The sequence below is a fragment of the Apiospora marii genome, assembly GCF_038362585.1.
Source record: "Apiospora marii strain CBS 49790 chromosome Unknown utg000006l_segment0_segment0, whole genome shotgun sequence".
In the NCBI taxonomy this organism is placed as follows: domain Eukaryota; kingdom Fungi; phylum Ascomycota; class Sordariomycetes; order Amphisphaeriales; family Apiosporaceae; genus Apiospora; species Apiospora marii.
This window is the reverse complement of record NW_027117378.1, coordinates 1,196,103-1,221,155: the sequence shown is the minus strand read 5'-3', so window position 1 is coordinate 1,221,155 and position 25,053 is coordinate 1,196,103. Positions and strand designations below refer to the sequence as shown.

Genomic DNA, 25,053 nt, shown 5'->3' with positions numbered 1-25,053 from the left:
GGTAGCCTATAGTCTATGCTGAAAGTCCCTTTTTACTAACCTTTCCAACGCCCGTGAATGCAACATAGGGGTATCATGGCCAATGTATTATTTCGAATCACCTGAACTGTTTTTTCCATTCTAAGTCAGAGGAACGTACTACCAAAGTGGGTTGGGAGATATACGTACTCTATTACGAAAGCCGAATTCATATTCGCTACGGCCTGTTTGGCGGGATGAACGTACTCATGTTTCTCTGGCACTACGCATGCAAATCAGGAAGCCAGAATACCAAGTCCTGGTCTGCCGTGGCGAAGAAGTTGTGTCGGGGGCTCCAAGCCACGACGGCGGCGCGTCGTTTGTCGTTGTCGAGCTTATATATCGGATCCAAGGTCTTATTCTCTGCGTTCACCTGTCCCATCGTGTCCCAGACCAAGACGTTCTCGCCTGAGCCGCTGATGACGTATCGGCCGTCGCTAGTGAAACAGCAATCACCACTGCTTTCGACTGTTGCAGCGCCTGACGATCCTCCGTTAATGACACGCTCTTCGCCCGCTGCAAGTCGACTGATGCCACTTTCCGGCTTCTTAAGGTAGGCGCGCATTGAGCCATTGAAGGAGTCGATCAGGAAATGGCCGCCACCTTTGGTGCCCAGGAGTATGGATCTTCCGTCATTGGAGAACTCAAGCTTGGTCCAGCCGTTCATGACGTGGTCTGGGTCAGCAAAGACGCAGCTCTCGACAATATCGAACGTCAAGAACGGCGCCTTATCGAAGTTTCGGCGGTCGTATAGTAGGATTTGGCCACTGTTGGGGGATCCAACGGCAAATACTTCGCCACTGGGGTCGAACGCCGCAAGATACGGCGTGTTCAGGTACAGTGCGCCAGTCGCATTACGAGTGCCTGCCTCCCATAGCCGTATCGTGTTATCTTTACTGCAGGAAATGAATTCGTCGTTGCCCGGATGCATGGCTAGACATGTGACAGCGCCTTCATGTCCCTCGAAATACCGTACGAAAGCATTGTCGTGGGTTGTGAGGTATCTTATAGCATCTGCAGCATTGTGAGCACTGATTCCATCTGCCCAATCTCCATGGACCGCATACCATTCACCTTGGTACTCGCATAGACTATGCCGGAGCTAGTATGCGTGAACTTTGCCAGCTTCACACCATACTTTTTACTCAGCAGTTGCTTGTCGTGTTTTCCGTCGCGGACTTTGTAGATCTGGATCGTTTCGTCGCTCTCCGAGGTCATGAGCAACTCGCCGGGATCGTCATAATCGAGACTCAAGATATGTGGGCGCGATCGTTCATCCTTAATGCCTTCGCGCTTGAAAAGCTGTTCATTGTCAGAATCTGGACCAGCAATAAGTTCGCTTGTGCCCATGGGCGCGTCGGGTATCGTGCTGTAAGCTGCGCTAGCAGGCGAGGAGGTCAATGACCCTTTAACAGCTGTAATGGAAGACACTATCTTCTCTGGCGACGCGAAAAGCTCCTTGGCGACACCAGCACTGGCTGAAGGCGCCAATATGTTGAATTCGGGAGCCGACGTCGAAAGGCGCAAACCAAGTTGAGAGAGGCGCGCCGGCTCGAGATCAACAGGCGGACGGATAGGTACCTTTGTTGGTGCGAACTTCCCAATGACCTCCGGAATAGGTGTTGTGCTCGGAACGTTATTGCCAAGTGTGCGGGTTATGTTGAGGGAGGGCGTGGCACGCGACGAGCCGGAGCCAGAGTCCACGTCCATCGGTGTGGACGACATTGTTGTGAGGGTTTGGGTTATGTAGATAATTCCAAGAGAGCAAGACGAGGCTTCAGGTCCTGGCTGGCGGAACTATTCCACCAATTCGCCAATGTGGGGGAGGGGGGCCGCTACGAGCTCCAGCAAAGAAGACCCCTGCCACTTCCCTGTCCAGACTTCACCGCTCACCGAGAGCAGAAGCGCCTTCAATTGACAAGACTCGGAACTAACCAGATCTAGCACCATGAGCTATACAATTCAGTATGTTGCCAACGCTCGCAATTACGATCGAGTGGCCGTAATAATCGATAAATAGGTAGACGCTCGAATAAATTCTGCAAGCGTCCATACCTAGCGTTATTGCTTTGTAGTAATTGGTTCAATGCCAGCCGTTTTCCATGGTAGTGAATGCGGTCAGTCCAGAGTCTTGATACTGCCATATTGGCTGCGATAGCAGCGATTTCGTCGAGGTATAGCTGCGCTGCAGGATGGATTGGGTAAGGCAATGGTATACTCGTTACTATGTTTCCTCCAGGTATAAGCTACTAGATAATACTAATGTAGATAGAAGCCTCGCTGGCTTGAATGCAAGTGAAGTAGTATTAGATGTTGTGCTTCCCTAAAGCTTGAGGAGCTGCACGCAATTCCCCGCGATTCCCATAGATGGCGGCTGAACTGCTGTCGACCCCACTAAACGTCACAAAAATTCCCCAATAGCCTTGTGCAATCCATCAAACACCATTTGGCCATCTGGAGCACAACCCGACATAGCTACTGAAATAGCGAACCAAAGTCGTGTTGCGCCCAACGACGCGAACCACCGCACCTGTCAATTTCGATCCCTGTTGGTGTATGTAGCATACATCCAGACCATCATCTACCAGAGGAAGCGACACAGACACACCATCCTCCTTCGGCGACATCGTCCCACCTACCTCCAAGATGCCACACTACGCCAAATCCGAAGAATGGCTACGGGAGTCGCAGCTTCTCCTCGAAGCGCGCCCGACCACCGTAAGCTCCTCCTTCCCCTCGCGACCAGCTTCCCTTCCATTCTCCCCCTTTCATAGCCTTACTAGTACACTGTCTGACTGTAACACATAGACGCGCATCACCACCAAATACGCCATCAAAACCCCCAAGCAGCGCAAACCCAAAACCGACGATGACACACCCGCCACAACAGCAGCGCCCAAGCCCGCGCGCGGCTTCCTGACCCTCAAGACCTACGATCCGGTCAGCGGCGTGACGCTCAAGTACCGGACGAGCAAGGCGGCCGAGGTGTCGCGGCTGATCGGGTGCCTGGGCAAGCTGAGCCGGCCCATGGCAGGCCTGCCCGAGCAGAAGGACGAAGTTATGACCGATGCGCCCGCCGAGGAGGGCACTCCTGCCGCGGAGAAGAGCGAGGCGGCCGCGACAGCCACTACAGCGCCTGCAGCGCAACAGGCACCAGCAGCAGGTGGCGGAAAGGGAAAGAAGAAGAAGGGCAAGAAATAGAGTCTCGCAAACACATGAATAATGAAACTATCAAATGCCAATGTCTATGAAATCCTTTTCATCATGTTTCACGAAAGCCACTGGAAAGCCATACAAACAGCCCAGAAGTAGATTCATAGGCCTCATTGCAATTCGTATGTGAAATGAAACGAGTTGTTGAACAAATTGCAAGAATGTCACTAGTTGGTGTGGAAGGCAATGAGTGAGTTTGTTTAATCTTTATTGTTGATTCACTTGTGTACTACTTATACACCAACATTAACCAGACGTGACCTTCGTTTCCCCCATTGCTGTACATCGCCAAGGCACCCCAAAAGGGGGTGAGGCCACAATATCATTCCCCCGCCCCTGAACGCCTGTATTCATGAGACGCTGGTTCTATCTATAACCAACATCGGCCTCGCCAACATCAAACAAGAAAAATGCAAACAATAGGAGATGAGAGAATATATGTTCTGTATCCGCTCTGCGACAAAGCGACACAGTTGACGAACTTTGCTCGCCAGCCTTTCCCAATGTTCTTCGCATACAATGCAATGGAGGAGAGAAGCATCAGAAAGAAATCGCGCCCGAAAAGACCATGAGCAAATATACACAAGTGTGTAGGTCTATCCGCAAGAATGAGGGGGTATCGTCAAAAAGGAGAAGAGGAAGCAACAACTAGCCATCGAGGCGACTTGTTTAGAAGTCATCGTCGAAGGTGAAGTCACCACCGTTCTCGTTCTGAGGCTCGGGCGTGCCATCGGCGTCCTTCTTCACAGTGCTGGCCATGACACCGGCCTTCTGGTAGTCACCGACACGCTTCTCGAAGAAGTTGGTCTTGCCACCCAGGGAGATGTTCTCCATGAAGTCGAAGGGGTTGCTGGACTTGTAGACCTTCTCGTTGCCGAGAGCGACCAGGAGACGATCAGCGACGAACTCGATGTACTGCTTCATCAGGTCGGCGTTCATGCCGAGCAGGGCACAAGGCAGAGCCTCGGTCAAGAACTCCTTCTCGATAGCGACGGCCTCAGTGATGACCTCCTGGACGATGGCCTTGCTGGGGCGGTTGTTCAGGTGGGAGAACAGCAGGCAGGCGAAGTCGGTGTGAAGACCCTCGTCACGAGAGATAAGCTCGTTGGAGAAGGTCAGGCCAGGCATCAGACCACGCTTCTTCAACCAGAAGATGGAGGCAAAAGCACCACTGAAGAAGATACCCTCAACAGCGGCGAAGGCAATGAGACGCTGAGCGAAAGTGGACTTCTTGTCAGAGATCCATCGCAGGGCCCAGGTAGCCTTCTTGCGGATGGCGGGGATGGTCTCGATGGCGTTCAGGAGGTGGTCGCGCTGGGCGGGCTCCTTGATGTAGGTGTCAATGAGCAGGGAGTAGGTCTCGGAGTGGATGTTCTCCATCATGGTCTGGAAACCGTAGAAGCATCGAGCCTCGGGGATCTGGACCTCGCCGCTGAAGCGCTCAATCAGGTTCTCGTTGACAATGCCGTCAGAGGCGGCGAAGAAGGCCAGGATGTGGGAGACGAAGTAGCGCTCATCATCAGTAAGCTTGTTGGTCCAGTCGTGCATATCCTTGGACAGATCAATCTCCTCAGCCGTCCAGAAAGAGGCCTCGTGCTTCTTGTACATTTGCCAGATCTAATTGAGGGGTTAGCTTCGAGTCGCGTCTGAGGGCCACTTTACGCGTGAAAGACGCGTCACTTACCTCGTGGTACTTGATGGGGAAGAGCACAAAGCGCGAGGGGTTCTCCCGCAGGATAGGCTCGTCAGCCTCCTCAGGCTTGATTGTGGGTGCAACGCCGCCCTTGGCCTCCGCGGGGGACTCTGTGACAGCGGGCTTTGACTCGACAATCTCGGCACCAATGGGAGCGTTCTCCTTGCCAGCAGACAGGTCAAGCTTCTTCACGGGAGACTCCATCTTGAATGCCTCGATGGAATCGGCGACCTATTGGAGTGTATCGCGTTAGTCGAGGATTCCTTTGTATGTAAGAGCCACGCGTGGTGGCGCAAAGACGTCATGGACATACCTTCTTGGAGGGTGTGATTTCGGCGGCCATTGTGAGTGTGTGAGGGGGGTGAAGATGGAATGAGAGACGAAGAGAGAATGAAGTTGAAGAGGGAGATATGAATTACCGCGTCGAGGGGTTGCGTGTAAAGTGGTTTGGAGAGTGTGTTGAAGTGATGCTGTCTGGATTTGGCTTTCCCAGGAGCGCGACCCGACTTTTAATAGCTGGTCTGGAGATCGCGTCAAAAGATTATGTGGGTCGCAGCGAAGACGCGTTTGCAGCTTTGTCTTGGACTCCGAGAAGGGCTCTGCGGTTCTGTGCACTCAAACTGCAGGCTAGCCCCGCCAGCCACTGCCATTTTTTCTCGCGTTGCCAGGGGTGGCCCATCACCACTCCCCACCTGGCTTCCCAAGATGGACACCTCTAGTGACCTGATCCTGTCAGAGAAACGCGCCTGAAGCACGCCCATTCAACACCCATTTCGCTTACATGCCCGGTAGCAAAGCCCTCGGCGCCGTGCTCGGCCCCTCCATAGTACGTAAATCATGGCAGGGATTACCGCAGCTCGACGCGCTTTTGTCGAGATGCAAGACGCGTCTGCATGCCCTTTCCCATTAAGCTCGGATCTGATAACAATCCACCGACCAGAGCTATCACCGTACCATTGGTTTCGGGGCCTAGTCTCGTCGACGGAACTACGGAGTAACACGATGACTTGCTTGCTTATGGGACGCTGATGTGTGCATTATTAATTGAGCTGATCCTCATAACATGAGGATCATCAAATTGTTGAAGGCTGTAGCGAGTTCCGCGGACTGCATCGGGCATATCGGCTCTATACTGTACTCCGTATGGGGGGGGGGGTCATCGGGCCATCTTGATGGAATGTTGACCTTATGTTGACGGTAGCAAGTGCAAGTGCAATGGTGACATATCTGGCCTTGCTTGGTTTCTTGAGTCACCACACGACATCCACGCGTACTGTAACACAAGCTTAGTCTCAGACGGCCTAGCTGGGGGTAAGCAACGATTATCAGCTCAATTTGAGATATCCAAGGAATCCTTGGATCATTGAATCAGCAGTGTCTCCACATCTAACTGCTTTCAATCAACTATGCCATGCCATACTGTATCAAAATGGTCTTATATTATTATGTATAAACAACATATCGATGGTAAGCTTAGTTGCTGGCAAGGTAATCTATATTTCCCTGTGGAGATGTATTGGGCATGTGATATCCTATACAAGCTCATTGAGCGTATACACCCTCACGAGCATGTGTGCCTCTTTACTCAAAGTGTTGGCTAGTGACGCCTATCTATGTCTATGAACAGGACCGAATATCTCGTCCATCACTAACACTCTTCTCCTCCCCACAGCTAGCCAGCCAGGTACACATTACGAACCCGAGCAACCGGGACGCGAGTAGCCAGACTCCGCTTCTTGTGGAATTGGAGGCCGGCACATCATTTGACACTAGGAAATCATTGATGGCTGGTCTTTAGAAATCCGTAACGCGTCCATTAAAGCTATAGTCCCCCGCAGCGCCCCAGCGCAGGGGCTCGTTTTTGGGCCCGCCGACCTCGCCCGTCTTGGGGTTCTTCTCGCCCTCGAACTCGGGCGGCGCGCCCTTCCGGAGCGGCACGTTGGGCTGCACCGTGCCTTCCTCCTCGATCGTCGTCGTCTTTACTGTAATGGAGGGCTCGGGCGTCGGCGTCGAGGACGGGTTGAAACCTTGCTGTGTGTTGGCGGTGCGCTGCAGGCGCTCGAACTCGGCTTGCTCCTCGGCCGGCAGGCGCGGGGGCGCGGGGGACGAGGCGAAGCTCGAGGCGGCGCGTCGGGTTGTGATGGTGGTGCTGAGCGGCGTGGAGATGGAGGAAGAGGGCCGGAGGTTGGAGAGTGGCCGGGCGAGGCGGAGGAAGCGGTACGCCATTTTTGAGGACAGTTCTTTCGACGAGGAGGGAGGGCTTGGAAAGATGGTTATGCGTCTCAATTGTCTAGAATGGGGAGTAGATGCGTCTCGGTTCGGGTGACTTGACGCTTTTATCTGGCTGTACGGTGGCAACGGCCAAAAAAGAGGCTCATTCTAGCCCAGAGCTTCGGGAAGTTTTAGTGGGGTCGCGCGCCTCGGTGTTGAAACGGTAAGATCCGCGTACAATCGGCCGGGAATTTTGAGGCCTCACCTGCCATGCCGCCGCTCGTCATTCATTAGTGGTGATTTCATCGACCCAGATGGGATTGGTTCTTGCCGCAATCTACATCAGGCTAGCAATATACTTCCGTAGGCTTCGGAATAGTATAGAATACAGTGACATTACACGCTCTCTCAGAATATATCCAGCGATTGCTTTTCTCTGGAATTCTCCGTCGACCCCCAGATACATGATTTACGGAAACTCCATCCAAACTGCCGTTCAAGTTATGTGGTTAAGGTCATAGCTCTCAACATGGATATCAACATCAAGGCATCGCTTCATCAGGGCCAAGTATGGTATCTTGAATGAAAACATTAATTTGTCTTTCCGCCGGTCTTTGGCCTATGTAAACTGTATGGCATCTATAGCCCTGGTATCGCTTATCTTGATGCATTGCCAATTCGCCAACATGTCGTAGAAAACAGTATCGCTCTACCTCTAAATGAGGGATTCCAAAGACAACCATATCGTATCTCATGATGTATAGAAGGGGTAAACGCAACTTCGCGTATTTTGGTATTCTCCACGCGTCCACAATCGTTCTCTCTTCCTATTCGGACTCCGGGCGCTCCTGGGAGGCAGAAGTCAACCGGGTCCACTATCCCCGTCGGCTGGGCTTTCTGGAGGGGCGATCATCAGTCCTGCCCATCTCGGGATCGGCAACACGTTCCCTCCGGCTACCCCAGCCGAAGAAACTGCCGCCGCCGCTCCGTCGATCGTCGCGCACCCGAGCCTCGCTGGGCCGTGTGGGCTTGGCTGGTGCCACACCCGACGACTGTCGGCGGTGGTGACGGTCGTCCCTGTTTGTAGTCATACGCTCGTTGCGCCGAGGCTGCGACGACGAGATGTGATCGCTCCTCTCACGCTCGTCCTGCATGCGGTCGAAGGTATCGGGGTCGCTAGGGTCGACATCGGGTACCGGCAGCCCGCTCTTCTTCAAGTTCTTCTTGCCCTTCTCGCGCAGGTGGTTCTCGAGCGCAATGGCGTTATTCGTGTTGGCGCGCACCATGGCGTCGAAGATGTCGCCCGCAAAGGGAACCAGGCCGACAATGAAATCCACGATCACCCAGAAGTACATCGTCATCAGGACACCAGCCGGGAGGCCGCCTTCCACCGTCTTGGCTGTGCGCACGACCATCATTGCCAACATGGCGTCAACTACGTCGCCAGCGCTGTAAGTCGCGAACAACATTAGCTATTGAAACCGCATAGGAGAGATCATCAGCGCAGGAACACTTACATGGGAACGAGGCCGATAACACTGCCCCAACCGAACTTGATACCGCATAATTCAAACAAGCTGGAATCAAGCCGGTAGGCACGTCTCTTGACTTTCGTCAAGACCATGGCATCATGGTCTGAAAGGCCAGGCGGCAGAGCCTTGCGGACCTTCTTGATCTTTTCCTTCTTGCCGACAATTCGGGTTGCAGGCACGCTCTCGAAGTACGGGTCCTATACGTTTCGTTTTGTTAGCCAAGGCCTAACTCCAGGCGTTCGTGAGCCGCAACGGGCGAGGCGACGAGCCAAGAAGAGGGTGGGTCGAAGGATCTGAAATACTCACCTCACGGCCGAACTTGTTCTCGATGGTTTCGCCGAGGATCTTTTTCAAGACCGGCTTCATAATAAGTCCTGCCATCTCGAGCGATTATGTTTGTCGTATTAAAATTAGGATGTTTCCGTGTATTTCCTTCGAAAATTTGTGTTTGCGAGGCTGGTTGTTGATAAGAACGAGTGACCTTGGGCGGCCTCTTGAATGCGCGGTGCGAAACAGTTCCGGAACAGTCTGTCTGCAGGGGTCTATGTAAATTGAGAGAAGTGGAAGATGGCGATTCAAACAACCAAGGCGAACTGTGAGCTGTCTTTCGGTCCCCTTAAAAACCTTGGCACATTAAGCAGCAATTGGTGTCATTGGGACGGTCTCTACATACTATGGCTGGACTCAGGCTCTGTCGCACTATCAGGTTTTCTCGTCGTGCCACCGGGCTTGCCAGCTCAACATTCCTGGTTCATCACGGGCGCATTGAGGTAGTGATGTCACCAGCAGCTGCTTGTCATCTGCCGGGGAGGCCCCTGCAGACTGGAGCTCTCTAGGTGAAATATGGGCTAGCGTGACGATGATGATCGGCAAAGCAGAGCTCTCAAGCTTTAAATGTGGGCTAGTATGAGCATCGCGTTGGCTCGTGTGTAGTGCGCCTCAACATGATAGTAGAACTTCCGGAAGATTACACGAAAGGAAAACCATGATATACCTCAGCCAAAACTTCACCGTCGACAATTGAACAAAATGCTCACCGTATGTTGTGTTACCTCCAGCCAAGGTGACGTGGCCAGCGAATGCCTATTGATCGTGCTGTTGAAGATGGCGCATCTTAAGGGATATGATATATGTACTAGAACTGCATGACAGCTCGAGCCATACCACCGTGATGTCATTCCAGCTCCTGAGTGAAATTGGCTGCTTCGTCATTTGGAGATAATCTTCGCTTTCTTCAAGCAGATTTGGTTTCAGTGAACATTTAAGGCTTGGCAGTGATCTCAGATCCGACTAGCTGTCCTACCACCAGCATATCTGCATCCCGTTGCCAGGTATTACACTTGTAGGTTTGGAGCTATCTCGATGCTAAAGATACCGCTGCCAGCCGGCTATTTTCCCTGCTAGCCCACAACCTGCAGCCTGCCACAATGCCACTGAACACTACTGTTCCTACCAGCCACGGCCATTATCCGCTACATCCCAACTGAGCCCCTAAAGATAGGCGGATAAGTTACTGTAGAATGATGCAAATTGGAACTCCATATTGGATTCTACTAGGTAGCAAATATGAAACAATTGACAGTGGTATACCTACCTAGCCAATAGTCCTAGCCAATAGTCCAGGACACACAGTCTTTGGTATAGTAAAAGCGTTTAAATCCAGTGCCATTGATACTGCTTTTGCCAGACTATACAACCTTCTTGTCCAGGGCTTGCAGGATACATAGATCAATTGTTGATAGTTGTGGGGTTGTAAGCCACATACCTCCGCCACAGCATTGACCCTCCTCAGAGTTTTCGACGAGGATCGTGTCCCCCGCCTTCTCCCCGATGGGTATCTTAGGTTCTCATAAACAGCTTTTCTTTCAACAAATAGCCTCTTAGGTTGAATGGTGTAGTGGTTATCACGTATCCTTCACACATAATTCCATTATGTACGGATAAGGTCCTGGGTTCGACCCCCAGTTCGATCATTTCTCTTGGACGAAAAGATACGCTCCTATAGGTTATTCTTTTTTTATTTCTTTTTCTTTGCATTAGTTTTACTTTTTTCCTCTTCTATACTCCTCAACAGAATGTTGTATCGCGAGAGTCATTTTGTACAAGAGTACTTAGTGAATATTCAATTCTCACAACTTATTGGAAAGGTGAAGGCATGTATCTGTAGCTGTGTTTCTGGAGTGTCATGATACCGAAGCTACTCGTCCAGTTTTAGACCAACTCTTGTCTTGGAAATAACTTTGGCAGGCTTTATTGGGGCTCATCAATCAAATACGGGCCGACCAACGCCTTGGGATATATTACTTCGCTCTCGTTGGACATGCAGCTCTCATTCCATGCTAAAGTAGGTGTGTATGTAATATGTCGCACTTAACCTTGTCGTGTTAACATACCCTTTTTGGCTGATTCCAGGACTAGGTAATGATTGCAACCCGGCCGTCAAGGGTCCAAGGGAGTACAATCTCTCCAGAACAAATATTTGTGACGATATTATGCTTCTGGGAAGCACTTCGTTCGGCGCATACCCGCGACTGTTCCACCGCCACCCAAGCCATAATTAAGGGCTGGGAACTCCATTGACAGGAAACAAGTCGTTAGTGCCGATAGGGCTTCATCGCTCATCCAGTCTCCAGGCTGTTTCCCCCATCCTGACTCACTACGACAGGCGTCTACACGTCCATGCTTGATTACAAGACTTGTTATGACGGCTCGATCAGTTGTCCAGCGTCACGGTCACATGCTACCCATGTCGCGAGGTGACGCCGGTCGTGGCGACCAGTAACGGTGTCCTGTAACAGCATCCTACTATGTGACTGGGCATGCCAACATGCCCCCTAAACATTTGACAATACTGATACAGCATGATGTGCCCGCTGTCCGTCGCCTCGCAACATGGGGCTGTCTGGCCGACTCAACTTTGTGTCTATGGGTCAACGGACATACTCATGGTCACCATCTGGGGGTATGTCCGTTAACACATAGTCAACGTGAGCAGGCGACAGTGTTAACTTGCTGTGTTACCTTTGCCTGAGTGGGAGGATTTCTTGCGTCATTACTAAGAGAACGACTGTCATTTTGAATCAGTTTTATTAATATTATAAATAAAACAATTTTCAATCTTACTTAATTATATCGTTATATCTTCTATAATTCCACCAACACAGTTTACATGCCAGCCGGTCCACGTATGACCTACTCGTACGTCGGTACCGAGGAGCCTCCATCTACTAGTCCTCCGTCGAGCGCCGGTGTCCCTTACGGTCCCGGTGGCCCGTACGCCTTGCTCGGACCTCAGCGAGCAGGTTTACTCACGGCCCTGCCCCTACTGCTGTCCATGGACAACTGACCTTACCCATGCCCCACCGGGCTGAACTCATCATGCCGGTCCCTATTCAGGGTTAACTTACCGTTGCCCTTCCCCCTTCCCGGTGCATCTATGCCTTGTGGCACACTCGCTTGTGCCTCTGCCGCTGCCGGTGCTGCCGGTGCTGCCGGTTCTCCCATACGGTGCTGGTGTTGTTGTCGGCGGTGGCGGTGTCCGGCACAAGACACTATGCAACAGATGGTCCCATCAATAATGGCCTTACTAAAAGAAGTTATGACGCCTATATGAGGAAACACAAAAGGCAAACACAAGAGGATGCAGAGGAAGCGGGGCCTTCGAATACACAGGAGGCGGGATCTTCGAATACACAGGATACAGAGTCTTCGAAAACCATACGAAGCGGGCGTCCCAGGAAAGGTTAAACAGGGGAGTAGCTTCTGTGAAAGGGGTAGGCATCATTTTAATCAAGCCACATCCAAGCGGCACCAAGTGAGTTGGTACTTGGAGGATTTGAATAGGGTCAAGCAGATGGTAGGGAGGGAAGAATGCTTATTCATGGAGAATTACCCCCTGCGTTTCCCCTCATCAGCTCATGGTACATACATGTACAAACTTATGACTCTATCTAATATAACGTATACAGTGGGTACGTGCCTGTCTGCTTCATATTGAATGCGTGATGGGTGGAATGTAAGGAAGGATGAGTTACTACACCAAGTTGGAAGGTCCAATTGCCAACTTGTGCCTAATAGTAGAATGACGGCAGCCATTTCCAACATTGATCACCATTTGAATTTACAAGTCCATACAAATTTCAATGTTTTCCCACCCACCCTCAATCTGTTTTCTCTCCTCCCCCCTTCATCAACGTTCAGCTCCAAGTCTTTCCTCAAGAAGGGCCATTCAAGTCAACCCGGGCTCACGCCCTAGGCTTCGTCACTGACCTCCACGGCCCCATTGGCCAAACCATGCCAACAGCGCCCATCTTGACTACCAGGAGGTATGTTCGTTATGTTTTGAAGCTGCCGTCAAGTACTTCATGCTAATTCTTCCGCAAGAAGGGCCCTCTTCACTACTGGCCCGCAGAACACTTATTTCATTTATCGCTGAGCTTGCTGTTGGTTTACTCCTACTCAGGCAGGGCAAAGATCTCATCCCAATCCACCCAACCAACCACACAGGGCTGCTGAGCCGGCAACATGCCAGCACCGAGTCGCCTACAATCTCCGGCGTGGACCACGACTCGGCCAGTACACGTACAGCATTAGGTCCGACAACACCGGAAGCGGGCAGATTTCCTATCAATATCCGCGCCCGACGAGCGGGTCCGCGTGGACTGAACTTACATGTACACTGGGGCGACCAGAACCCACCAGCAGAATCTCCTCCAGCTGCTGCTGCTGCTGTTGCTGCGGCTCCTCCTCCTCCTGCTGCTCGACAGTCCCGAATCATCTACATCGCCTCCCAGGCCTCTGTACCCATGATAATGACCAACCCACCATACGCGGCGGCCCCCATGTACGACTTGGGATAAGTTACTGGCCCAGAATGGGTTGGGGCCCTTGGTGAGATAAGCGTTGCCAGCCCAGAATGGGGTCTGGCACTGCTTGGGGGCCTTGGTGTAAGTAACCCAGACCAACAAACAAGGCCTACTTCCGATGTTGTACCAACAACAGATGCTAACATAATGCATTTGCGTAGGTTACCCCAAGCAGTGCCAGACTCCATTCTAGGCTGGCAACGCTCGCCATCTCACCAACAGACCCATCTACATCCAGAGTCCCATTGGCCAAACCATGCCGACCGGAATCACTTCACCAACAGACCCATCTTCATTCAGATCCCCAATGTCTACTAGACATCGAAATCAGAGTTGGATTGGTAGTGGAATGGAGTTTCGGCGAGCCGTGGTGGAATTGTGTATGATTTGGGATGTGACGGAGGGGAAAGTACACACTCTTTCATAGTGTATTGAATAATTAACAGGCCTATTATTCGTTTATTCCAATTCTATAATCTGTAGTCAGTGGAATAATCAAGTCATATGCTGTCAATCCTCGACCGCTCTAGAGTGGCGGCCATCGCGACCTGCATCGTGGCCGTCGAATGTGTAGATTCGTTCCAGATGCCGGCCGGTGATGTTGGTAGGGGTTAGCAAGCCAATACACGTAACGGACCTTACATAACACCAAACTTGAATGCACATGGCCGGCCGTTTGTACGCCATACCGCAGCAGCAGCGAACAATTACTATTCAGCCGCAAATGCCCCAGGTACAGGAAACATGGCCTCACCCCCCGTGTTTTCCACCCGCGCCCCGGCCATCGTGCCACCACCGCCAGCTCCGGCATGCCTGGTTATTGTTGGGGGCCACCACCAGGGCATCTATTCCATCATCCAGCTTGGCAGCTAGTGAGGGTTACACCATTTCATCCTTCCTCCCTCATCAACCTGAGCCCACCACCGCACACCGATCGGCACGTCGCCTTAGCTACGAATGTAGGCTTTCCCCGCCATTTATCGTCTAGTTTAAGCATTGTGACAGGTGTAATAGTTACGACTGCTCTGCTACTTGCGCTTACTCCGCACCAGGTAGCTGCTTGTGCTGGTGTGCCTTCGGGCTTCAATGGCAACAGCTGGGGTATGCGGATGGGCCAGATCTGGCAATAAGGGGTAGACAAAGAATTGAAACGGGCCGCGTTGAGTTCATGCATTTATCGGGAGTCAAATTAGATTCTCAAGCATCGCTTATTAAGTTGTTGTTGCCTTTGTGAAACCTCGAGAACCTCTACCTTCTCTCGATGCCACAGCTACTGAAAAGTCCAAAAGCCCGCATCCATGGCTACACCCCCTCCAAGTCGTGTAACGCTGTTGCCATTTATCGAGTTTCAAACCAACTCTAGAACGAGTCCATTCACAGACGAGCAGACCTATGCAACAAATATCTCTCGTTCATTGACAGGTCTTATTGTAGTTTATTCTATGATACTCAGGCCGTCTATTCGCGTGAAAAGCTGCTGTCGAGGCCACTGGCAAGAAGATATACCGTCCTCAGCATCGGCACCGCGACCCCTTTCCGCCTCGCCAGCTTGACCACATTGCCGACAATCGCGTCCACCTCCATGCTCTTCCCCGACAGCGCATCCCCCAGCATGGAGGGCCGCACGCCGGGCGCCTTGCGCGCCAACGCCCGCCCGATCTGGAACTCGATCATCTCCTCGCTGACGTTGTCGTAGCCGTACGCCTGGGCCACCGAGGCGATCTCCCGCATCGCGTCCCGGATGAAGTCCAGCGCCTCGCCTTCGCGGGAGTTCAGGAACTGCACGTCGCGGCACCGCGTCAGGGCGCAGACGGGGTTCCACGACGCGTTGACCAGCAGTTTGGTCCAGCGCTCGGCCTGGACGTCGTCGTGCAGCTTCGCGGTCGCGCCCGCCGCGGTCACCAGGTCGACGAACGCCTTCGCGGCGTCTTTGGCGGCGGTCGACACGCCGACGGCTGGGTACGTGCCCACGTGCAGCAGCTCGACCTCCTTGTGCTCGACCACGGCCGGCTGGACCTGCGTCGCGGGCAGGTAGACCACCGTGCTCAGGAGCGGGTTGTTGGGGAACGCCTTGGCGTAGGGCTCCTCGATGCTTATGCCGTTCTGGATGAGCACGACTGTGGTTTGGGCCGATACCGCGGGCCGGATCAGCTCGGCGGTGGGCGGCTGGGTGGGAAGGGCCTTCGAGCAGACGATGACGTAGTCGAAGGCCTCGCCGTTAGACAGCGTGACCGCTTCCTCCACTGTTCGGGCAATGGTGGGCTTGACGTTCAGATCATTGCCCCATAGTGTCGAGTTGATGGTGAAGCCGTGTTTGGATGCATCTTCATAGTTTGAGCGGCATATCGCTGTGATGTTGGAAGACGGGACCGCCTTTGAGAGTAGATAGGTGTAGACCGACCCGACACTGCCAGTCCCAAATACTAGGATCCGAGGCGCCATTGTATAGGTATATAGATGTTGTTGGTTCTGTGATTGAGTCAGGCAATATCTACACAGATCATTAATGTATCTGATATCAGCAGCAGGGACTTATCAGTCACCATTGTTACCGTGGGGTTTCCACTGCCCCACCAGCCTAACAGCATTCATCGACATGTAGTTCCTTCCCAACGTCGAATTCGAGTTCTGGATACCACCTGCCTTTTTTCCTAAATAAAAGGCTGTTTGTTATACGTCATAGGTTTAAAGATGTTCTAATCGCATTGAAAAAAGGAATTGCTCTCTATGGCCGGCCACAGTCGGCCTAATATTGGAGTCCGCAAATCGTGGCCTAACAGATCAGAATATCAAGCTATCCCGCTGTCGCTATCCCGTATAAATCACCCTAGGCGACTATGCTGTTGCCAGTTGACCAGCTATTGCGTCCCGTCGTCTGTCATCAAATACCATGGTCAGTGAAGTACACTTCGTGACTTGCTCTCCGTACTATTATCCTCTTTCTCTGCGCAGACAGCCACCACACTCCTCGTATACATCAAATCTTCATGGTATCATCAGTCGGCTTTGATGCCTGTGACTTGGCACTTAACTGGTGAGCCGTGGAGTCGGTCCAGGGCCTTGGAATGACGGGAAGCAATGTGCCCATATGCTGGCATAGGAAGAAGCTTTGATTGGGATAGGGTCCTCAGCAAACATGAAACGGACGATGGCTTCGCGGCGTTCACATTCTGCTCGATTTCCCACACAAGCATATGCCCTAAACGCTGCTGTACAGGCATGCCTCCTCTTGCCATTACTTACAAAGCATCGCCGGGTACTTGCTATGTCCACGTGGGAATATGCCGCTTCGCGATTCATGACATGACACCAACTGTGCTCCGGACAACCGCAAGAGCCAGTTGTTGATCCGACGATCGACATCCGGCCCCAACACCTTTGTTTAGCTTCCCCAATATCCGGGGTGAGTCTCATTTTGCTCACAGTAAGACGAACTCATCTTTGGCGAACACCTACATGGGATGGTGCCGGCTTTCTTAGGGTCAATGACCTGCACTCAAAAACTTTCCTAGCGTCCTAAGTATACCAGCTTCTTATTCATTCAGCCTTCACAAACTGTCAGGATATTGCTGTGTTGGACTCTACCAGAAGTCGCCGCTATGCTAGGATCTGCACTGGATCAAGACAACTGGCAACCTGATGACCACCTGTAGTAACTTTTACAGAAGAGTTGAGAGCAGAACTGCAGTCAACAAGACATGGTCATCCAGACACCTCTAGGGACAAAACGACGGGAATAAGAAGCTATCAAATTTTCACTGCTGTGCATACTCTAGACATCACTAGTATACCCAGGCAGTCCACCGCCAAAGCAGATTCTCACGAACGGTGTGCCCCAGGAGCGTTAGATCATCCCCAGCCATGACATGTAATCCAATAGCCCGTCGTCACCGCTAACCACAAACAGCCAGGGCCTAGTCAATCTCAATTGGCTTCCGTGCCGACGAGACGTCCTTCCACCCGAGTATTGATCCTCCTCGAGCTAGCATTTTTACCTACTAAACCTCGTGCAAGTCCCGGCGTGGTACGAGATATGGGGTAGCGGCTGAAAAACGTACCAATGGCGAGCTGAGGACGGAGAGGCTTTCAGGGCTCGGTAGGGTTCAACGGTGCTGGGCTGGCGGGTCGAGCGGAGACCCCGCATTTTCCCCCAGCTTTTCGAATCTGACGTGACATCCATCCATCCGTGCTCCTTCTACACGCGTTCTCCTTGCTTTGGCAGGGGTCACCGATGTATTGATAACCCTTTCGTCCTGACCGACCAAGTCTGCGGCGGAGGCTCTCAACGAAACCTACAGCTAATGGCTGGTTTCCACGAGGAGTCGTTTCCGACTGGGCCATCTGCTCAAGATGCGCTCCTCCTAGCCACATGGATCACCAATACTACTATACTAGCAGATGTGGTAGGAACAAGTGATGAGCGACTCGTGCATACCTGGGAAAGAGCATTGGCTAGTGATCTAGGGTGAGCTTCTGTGAGCCCTACGAAGATGGGGTCCCGGCCAGTCGGGGCCAGGGCTCGCTTTCGGTGTCATGTATATAGCACTTATAGACCTCCATAGTCCCAGACTTGTTGATAGCTCTTACAAAACTCATCTCAGCTTCGACACCCCCAGTTTCCAGAGCGTTCCGTTATATCGAGAACGTCGAGACCTTCTATCCCACCTAGTCATAATCACACACACAGAGATAACTTCTGAAAAATGGCGACCAACGGCGAGAGTACGTTCTTCCCTCGACTACCCGCCTCGTCTCACTGTCGGGTTCATTCTTTATTAACGCTTGTATGGCTTCATAGATGGCTTCGTGAGCCACGAATACCTGGACAAGGACACCGGATCTGTACCCGCGCTCAACAAGATCCGCACGGCGGGAACTGTATCTCTATCGCCAGAGCTCTTCGAGAAGCTGTACCTGCAACCCCGGGAGGCCGCAGGAAAGAGCGGCATCCGAACCTATCTGGGAAACCCTACACCTATGTGAGTGAACATCATCCATCCGACGACCTACCAATGTCAAGAACGAACCAACTAACTGTTCTCTCTCTCCCCCCTTTGCGAAGTGGTCTAGTTGGATTCTTGCTATGTCTCACGCCGCTGTCGAATATACTCATGGGATGGCATGGCGCCGGCCCCTATCTTGGTCTTGCTGCCAGTACGTATTATCACCACTCGAGAACCCCGAAAATAACGTTGCGATTCGACTTCCCATAACATGCATTTGGGAGATACGCTCCGAGTAATGATAGATATGGCTCGCTAACCTTGAACCTTCATAGTGGGTGCATACTTCTTCTTTGGCGGTGGTATGATGACAGTCTGTGGTGTCTTTGAGGTATGGCATTCCCTGAACCAAACCACTTACTTTTCAAACCGCTACCCCATTATATGAATCTAACCCGCTCACAGCTCATCTGCGGTAACACGTTTCCGGCCGTGGTCTTCATGAGTTTTGGTGAGTTACCTAAACCCGCATTCTTCGACAACTAGCTCTAACCTGTACCTCCCAGGCGCTTTCTGGTTGACCTACGCCGTGACACTACAAGACGGCGTCTACGGCATAGTCAAGGGCTACCCGAACCAAGCGGCTTTCATGAACGAATTCGGTATGTCTGTCTACTCGGGCAATCTGCATCCCCTCCTTCATTAGTAAATACGAGAAGACTAATCTTCCATGACTCGACCAAAAACAGCATACATCCTCCTCTGGATGGGCTTCCTCTGCTTCCTCTTCATGATCGCGGCGCTTCGGACCAACGTGGCCTTCGTCCTCCTCTTCCTCTGGCTCATGATGACCTTTGTCTGCCTCACGGGCGCCTTCTTCCAGACCTACAACGGCGCCGCCGCGCTGGCCGGGCAGCTGCAGATCGCCGGCGGCGCCTTCGCCTTCCTCGCCTGCGTCGTGGGCTGGTGGATCCTGCTGAGCCTCATGCTGGCCTCGGTCGACTTCCCCGTCCAGCTGCCGCTCGGCGACTTGACGGCGATTGTGCCGGGGTACAAGAGCCGGCACAAGGAGGCGACGGGCATGGTCTAAGGTCTGGAAACGACCAATTGGAATTCAACTTCCTAGGCTGGCTGGGGTTCTACGGAATGGTCGAACAGCGTTGCTTGGGCGATGGAAGTTGAGAGGAGAGAAAGAAAGAGAGAGAACACGCTGTCGGTATATATTGATTATGTCGTCGGGGAGACGATGAGCTTGTTAGTGACATAGCAGCAGCGAGCGCTTTGAGATTCTTGCGTCCAGGCTCATATTGCTGTTCTTGCTGCCCATGAGACAGAACGCGAGGGAAACCGAGGCTACCCAGAGATGTATTGGAAAATGCATGTACCGTAACACCAAAATAACATACAGAACACTATACATGGAGTCCGCCATGTGAATTGTGAGGAGCATGCTTCCCGATACTATCATAATCTGCTCATCCGTCCGTTTCGAGCAATGAGTCGACATCGACATCCGCAATACGCTGTCTCCTCCACCTCCAGCCACTCCTCTGCCGTAGAGGAGGAGTTGAAGAGGCCAGTTCTTGGGGGACGCCCTCCTCCAACGCCGTTTCCCCCCTTGCCGGTGTCCGCCGACCACCGGAACGTGACTGGTATCTTCTCTCCCAGTGCCTTCATTTCACTTGCCTCCAACAACCCGTCGCTGCCATGCGCGAGTTTGTTGTTGCCGTCCTCCGGGGGGTCTTCGTCGTGATCGACTATTCTCTCATCATTGTCATCAACTCCATCATCGTCAGTGCCGTTCGCGAGTGGTGGCTGTTGGTGAGATGAGGTAAGCTCCCTCCCCTCTTTCGCTTCCTCTTGATGAACAGACTCGATCATGTAACTGTAGAAGATCAGAGGAAGTATGCTGTCTTTCCAGACAGGCCGGGTGTGGCGGTACCGCCAGCTCGTTCCAATCATCCATGCTGTCAGGAGGGCGGCGGTGATAGTGAGGCAGAGGGGCAATAACAACCAATCTTTCTGCATAGAGACACATACTGTCGTCTGCCATGCCAGCCCTCGTACCTCGCCTGGTGCCAAATTCTTCACTGCATCTGGCGGGGAGCTCTCCTCAGTGATGTTACCGTCGTAGAAGCCTCTATCTATTTGTGGGTTTGAAATGTTGAAAGCTGCAGCTCCGTACTGGAATCGATACCTGTTCGTCATAGCATTGGCAAATGCATCGAACCAGCGTGCAGTTGCTGAGAAAGATATCTCGCCGTGATTGTAGAGCGTCCGTAGGACTCCTCCGACAGCGGCGTTCTCGAGACGTCCGGGGTTGCCATTATTGAAGCTGAATTCGCTAGTGAATTCTAGGGCACGATAGATTTCGCCACGGCCATTAAATATGTCCTCATTGAGTACCAGCGAGACAGCCTGGACGAACAGGGCATGTTGGCGATATATACAGTTCTCTGAAGCTGTGAAGTTCTGAATTGTGTAATGGTATGGGGTAGGCTCGCCGTAGTCGATGAAATCGTACAAAGCCAGATTGGTGACTCCGGATTGGGAAGTATCGCTTTGTGGTAGGCTCGTAAGGTCTCTGTCCTTACTCAAGCATAGGGGGTCGACTGCTGTATAATGGTTCCATCGGTTGTCAAGGCTGTTTCTGCCTTCACAGTCAAGTGGTGGTTCAGTTGAATCTAAAGCAGGTATGTCTATCCTCATGGCGTCCGTTCGAACTTCTCTTTCAGAAAGCTGGTTATTGTCGATGGAAGAAATGTATGTCTTCAGGCAAGGATATAAGCTGCATACCGCTGCAATGTAATTTCTTCCATCGGATGCCCTTGCAAGTATGGTAGAGTTGACGTAAGCCCACCTGGATATTGCTCTGAGATCTGGTGTGAGCAAATCTCCTAGCCAGGCGAGTCCCGGACTCCCTTTGATAGTGATCACATCGTTCATGGAACCGTTGACACCGTACTCTTCGGGAATTCCTTTCAAGTACATGCTGTCCTGAACAGTGGTATAAACGAGGGAGGAAATATCGATACATTTGCTACACATACCAACCGTCGAATGTGTTGCGTTCTGAGTGTCCCTTTTGTCTTCTCCAGGAAATGTGCAGTTTCCAGTGGTACAGGTTGCGCTTATTCGATTTTCAACTCCATCAACGGCTATCGCGGCGGAAAATATTGTGGCCATCAGGTCTTGTGTAGGAGTACCCCAGGGATTGTTTTCTTCGTTATTATAACCACCTCTAAGGGGGATATAATGAGCAAATGGCAACGAAGCGTTGGGGCCCGGCAGTGCGAATGAGCAATCCATCGTGCGGCTTGCTTGCTGAACAAAAGGACCGATTAGAAACGAAGCGAGTAAGACGACGATGGCTGCCAACGCTACTGCGTCTTTCAGTAGGATAGTAGGGAGAAGAAACAATGCGCCAAATGTACCGCGGCTACCGGCGTCGAACTGCTGCAAGTCGGAAAGAGGACGCGGGCTTTCCTGTTTGTACCACTCCCATTTCCTTTGGGATATGATCTGAGAGGCTATGATAACTAACGTAGCGCGGAGTATTGTAGAAAGAAACGCAAGAAGGGCGTTGAAGCTGATACGGTTGCCCCAATCAGGAACAGGCTTGCCATGGTTCTGCTCAAGCAATGCTGCGATAGAAATGATAAGACCAGAGGCAAGGATGATGAGCATGAATTCCCAGATCCATACTCGAAGAATTTGGTAGCGCTGCATCCTGACGCTGCATACGACTATAGTTTCTTAGGAATTAAAGATAAGTTGATGTTTCTAATGGCCTGCGTATATGGCCTGATTACACTGGAAATGTGCTTTCCGTAGAGCAGGTGTATGCAAGCTTGATGCTTTATAAAGGGGTGTTGCCGCCAGATTAATGGCTATAGCTTAAGAAGAAACTTGGACCAACAAATCTTTTCAGGCTCGGAAGGCCAGATGGTTTAGATCAGAAGGCAGAAGAGACAAGCTGACTTAATTTACGAAACATCATATGTGTGTCTAGGTTAAGGGGTGGCTATTAGCCAGTTAAGTTGGTGTTTCGCTACACGACAGCCCTATTTATAGCATTCAAATGTGTACAAAGCCCGCCCACGATAATGGTGAGGGGCATCGCCTCATCAGCGCAGGTGAAATTAACGTACCCGCTGGGTTGCTGTTCGGTATGTAGCGTGGTGGCGGAAATGATGGCGACAGAGGGATAGCGAGGTGCGATTCATAATATCAGTAATCGAAATGCCGGGCATGCGGCCGGCTACTTGATGGCACCTACTCTAATGGTAAGTAGACATAGCCACAATATCCTGCCCCAGAGCAGCAACATTTAACACTGTTCGTAACTTGTAAGGCGTTCTCACATTATTTAACCATCTTGTCTATAATACAACTGATGTACATCTGATCTTGAGATATTGTACACGGCTTCTCCCAACGCCAGAAAGGGGGAGGAAATCATGAGCTCCCACCCCCAGATGCAATGTCGTCGTCGTCCGTTCGTAGGCCAGCCTCGCAAAAAAGGGGGGCGGCCAACATCAAATAGAGTTGTATGTAATGTAGTTCTCGTGATCTTGGCATAAAATCCACCTCACCACATCCATCCATCCATCTATCTTGTCATCCATTGCCTCTCATTCATTGGGTCGTCCGTTGGAATTAAAAATGTAAAGTGAAGATTTCGGAATCACCTCCTGCCGAGGCCCCATCTATAGATTCTCTCCTGAATCTCTTCCCACGTCATCCGCTTGGTAGAGGTCGTAGTGTGGTCGAAAACATCCTGCAGAACGACGGTCGGAGAGCCACTACCCTTGCCGGCGTTCACGACGCCACCGCCGAGAACCTCGCTGGCGACGCGGCGGAGGTCTTCCACCGTCAGGCTCTCGATCTTGTGGCACATCTCCTGCACGGGGATCTTGCGTCCGTGCACCTGGACTTGCCTGCCCAGGTCCTCGAGCTCCACCATGCGGCTCTCCAGGTTCATCAGGAGACTCGAACGCAGCTGGTTCTTGGCACGCGTCACCTCCTGCTGACCCAGCGCCTGGAAGCCAGTGTTGAGGGTCAATCCGCGCAGCTGCTGGCACATGACATCGAGCATGGCCTGCGTCTTGCCCGGGAGACACAGGGCTTGGATGCCGAAGAGGCCGGAGTCGGTGTAAGAGTGGTTGAAGGCCTGGCATTGCTCAACCCAGCCGTACTGGTTAAGAACGTTGGTGTAAAGCCTCGAGTACATACCCTTTCCAGGCCCACCAGCCGAAAAAGAGCCGCCACCGCCAAGGAGGGTGTTAAGGGTGGCCAGGGCGTAGATGTCTTCAGAGGCAATAGGCACGCCTTCGAAGGCGAGGTGAAGCGACGTCAAATTGGGCTGCATCGGGTTCTGGGGAGCCTCTGGGTTGCTGGGGAGAGACACGAAACCGCCCGTGTAGCGTGCGGGGGCACTTAGTTGCTCCTGTGTCGGAAGTACTGGGGCCGTGCCATTCGGGTTTTGAGCTGGGTCATTCCAAAGAGGCAATATCGATGAACCAGACCATGAAGACTTAGAAGAGCTCGTGCTGCTTGCTGAAGAGCCCGACTCTAGAGAGGTCTCCGACCCGCTCCGTGACAGGGGCGGTCGCGCTTCCATTTCACCAAAGAACTGGGTGGCCAGTTCAACGGCCTGCTGATGCGGTACGCCGGCGAAAGCGACTACAGTCCTTTCCGGCCGGTAGAACGCTTCTCTGTAACCTCGGACGACCTCCTTGTTGATCTCAGGCAACCGTTCCGCGGGGCATAGAAGCGGGTTTCCCAAAGTGTTGTCCTTGAAGGCGGCCAGGTGAACCAGTTCGGGGATGATGAGCTCGGGCTTCTTCCAAATCTCTTCGATTTCGTACTGGGCGGTGGCCAATTCCTCTCCCATCTCCTCGTCGGTGATGCGCGGGTGTCTTATCGTCTCTGCCAGAAGTTCGGTCGCCAGAGGTACAGCCGAGTTGAAGGTCGCCGCCTGGTACATCATCGACTCGCGCGACGAGACACACTGAATGTTTCCTCCCAGAGACTCAACGGCTTCCTGCATATCCTCGACGCCCCTTTTCGTTGTTGATTTGAAGGCGAGGCGGTCCACCAGGTGACTCACTCCACTCAGGTAGCCATTTTCGAATCGTGAGCCGGCCTCGATGTAGACACCAACACCAGAGAAGGAGCCAGGAAGGGCCTCAGATGCCACTCGCACACCATTTGGCAGGGTCGTTATTTGATCTAATTCTGTGGTTTCCTGCGTTTGCCAAGTCAGTATGCTGGGTAAGTTGTGTATGCGCAGGGCGGAGCGCATATGCGCTGGTGACGTGCGTACCTTTGGCGGGGGCACTGAGACGGATGCCAGCGCCCTGAATTGTAATCGTGCCGTGCATGTTTGCGATGCTCTGCTGGCCGCAGCAAGGGAAGAGGAAAGTCCTCTTCTGAGCGATCTAGAACCATGCGCCCGAAACATCTTGGCTCTCTGGGTAGGTGTGGGCTGGCGGTGATGCTAATCTACAGAAAATGACGAGGCGAGGCTCAGTTAAGCTCAATTGATTGACAGCTCCGCCCGTGGTTGGTCCAGA

At 52.3% G+C, this 25,053-nt stretch overlaps 11 protein-coding genes across 11 annotated transcripts; 4 read left to right on the top strand and 7 right to left on the bottom strand.

Annotated features, from left to right (window-relative positions):
- Positions 1-241: 241 nt before the first annotated feature.
- Positions 242-1,743, bottom strand: PG985_010128 (WD-repeat containing protein SWD2; the record flags this gene model as incomplete). Its single annotated transcript, XM_066829896.1, has 2 exons — positions 242-1,032; positions 1,086-1,743. The coding sequence occupies 2 exons, from the start codon at positions 1,741-1,743 to the stop codon at positions 242-244; spliced, it is 1,449 nt and encodes a 482-aa protein (XP_066682286.1).
- Positions 1,744-2,664: 921 nt separating this feature from the next.
- On the top strand, positions 2,665-3,219 carry PG985_010127 (signal recognition particle 9 kDa protein-domain-containing protein; the record flags this gene model as incomplete). Its single annotated transcript, XM_066829895.1, has 2 exons — positions 2,665-2,736; positions 2,827-3,219. 2 exons carry the CDS (start codon positions 2,665-2,667, stop codon positions 3,217-3,219), a joined length of 465 nt encoding a protein of 154 aa, XP_066682285.1.
- Positions 3,220-3,900: 681 nt separating this feature from the next.
- On the bottom strand, positions 3,901-5,267 carry PG985_010126 (ribonucleoside-diphosphate reductase M2 subunit; the record flags this gene model as incomplete). The annotated part of the gene is made up of 3 exons (XM_066829894.1): positions 3,901-4,848; positions 4,916-5,155; positions 5,238-5,267. The coding sequence occupies 3 exons, from the start codon at positions 5,265-5,267 to the stop codon at positions 3,901-3,903; spliced, it is 1,218 nt and encodes a 405-aa protein (XP_066682284.1).
- A 1,451-nt stretch (positions 5,268-6,718) lies between these two features.
- PG985_010125 (FMP21-like protein) lies at positions 6,719-7,150 on the bottom strand (the record flags this gene model as incomplete). Its single annotated transcript, XM_066829893.1, has 1 exon — positions 6,719-7,150. The coding sequence occupies one exon, from the start codon at positions 7,148-7,150 to the stop codon at positions 6,719-6,721; it is 432 nt and encodes a 143-aa protein (XP_066682283.1).
- An 860-nt stretch (positions 7,151-8,010) lies between these two features.
- PG985_010124 (ph domain-containing protein) lies at positions 8,011-9,048 on the bottom strand (the record flags this gene model as incomplete). The annotated part of the gene is made up of 3 exons (XM_066829892.1): positions 8,011-8,584; positions 8,653-8,864; positions 8,974-9,048. The coding sequence occupies 3 exons, from the start codon at positions 9,046-9,048 to the stop codon at positions 8,011-8,013; spliced, it is 861 nt and encodes a 286-aa protein (XP_066682282.1).
- A 2,511-nt stretch (positions 9,049-11,559) lies between these two features.
- PG985_010123 (uncharacterized protein) lies at positions 11,560-12,013 on the top strand (the record flags this gene model as incomplete). Its single annotated transcript, XM_066829891.1, has 2 exons — positions 11,560-11,629; positions 11,832-12,013. The coding sequence occupies 2 exons, from the start codon at positions 11,560-11,562 to the stop codon at positions 12,011-12,013; spliced, it is 252 nt and encodes an 83-aa protein (XP_066682281.1).
- Positions 12,014-12,960: 947 nt separating this feature from the next.
- On the top strand, positions 12,961-13,526 carry PG985_010122 (uncharacterized protein; the record flags this gene model as incomplete). The annotated part of the gene is made up of 2 exons (XM_066829890.1): positions 12,961-12,992; positions 13,079-13,526. The coding sequence occupies 2 exons, from the start codon at positions 12,961-12,963 to the stop codon at positions 13,524-13,526; spliced, it is 480 nt and encodes a 159-aa protein (XP_066682280.1).
- A 1,464-nt stretch (positions 13,527-14,990) lies between these two features.
- Positions 14,991-15,974, bottom strand: PG985_010121 (uncharacterized protein; the record flags this gene model as incomplete). The annotated part of the gene is made up of 1 exon (XM_066829889.1): positions 14,991-15,974. One exon carries the CDS (start codon positions 15,972-15,974, stop codon positions 14,991-14,993), a length of 984 nt encoding a protein of 327 aa, XP_066682279.1.
- Positions 15,975-18,235: 2,261 nt separating this feature from the next.
- PG985_010120 (uncharacterized protein) lies at positions 18,236-19,565 on the top strand (the record flags this gene model as incomplete). Its single annotated transcript, XM_066829888.1, has 7 exons — positions 18,236-18,254; positions 18,331-18,511; positions 18,553-18,686; positions 18,811-18,866; positions 18,941-18,986; positions 19,042-19,137; positions 19,225-19,565. 7 exons carry the CDS (start codon positions 18,236-18,238, stop codon positions 19,563-19,565), a joined length of 873 nt encoding a protein of 290 aa, XP_066682278.1.
- A 374-nt stretch (positions 19,566-19,939) lies between these two features.
- Positions 19,940-22,204, bottom strand: PG985_010119 (uncharacterized protein; the record flags this gene model as incomplete). The annotated part of the gene is made up of 1 exon (XM_066829887.1): positions 19,940-22,204. One exon carries the CDS (start codon positions 22,202-22,204, stop codon positions 19,940-19,942), a length of 2,265 nt encoding a protein of 754 aa, XP_066682277.1.
- Positions 22,205-23,162: 958 nt separating this feature from the next.
- Positions 23,163-24,782, bottom strand: PG985_010118 (uncharacterized protein; the record flags this gene model as incomplete). The annotated part of the gene is made up of 1 exon (XM_066829886.1): positions 23,163-24,782. The coding sequence occupies one exon, from the start codon at positions 24,780-24,782 to the stop codon at positions 23,163-23,165; it is 1,620 nt and encodes a 539-aa protein (XP_066682276.1).
- Between the last annotated feature and the right edge of the window lie 271 nt (positions 24,783-25,053).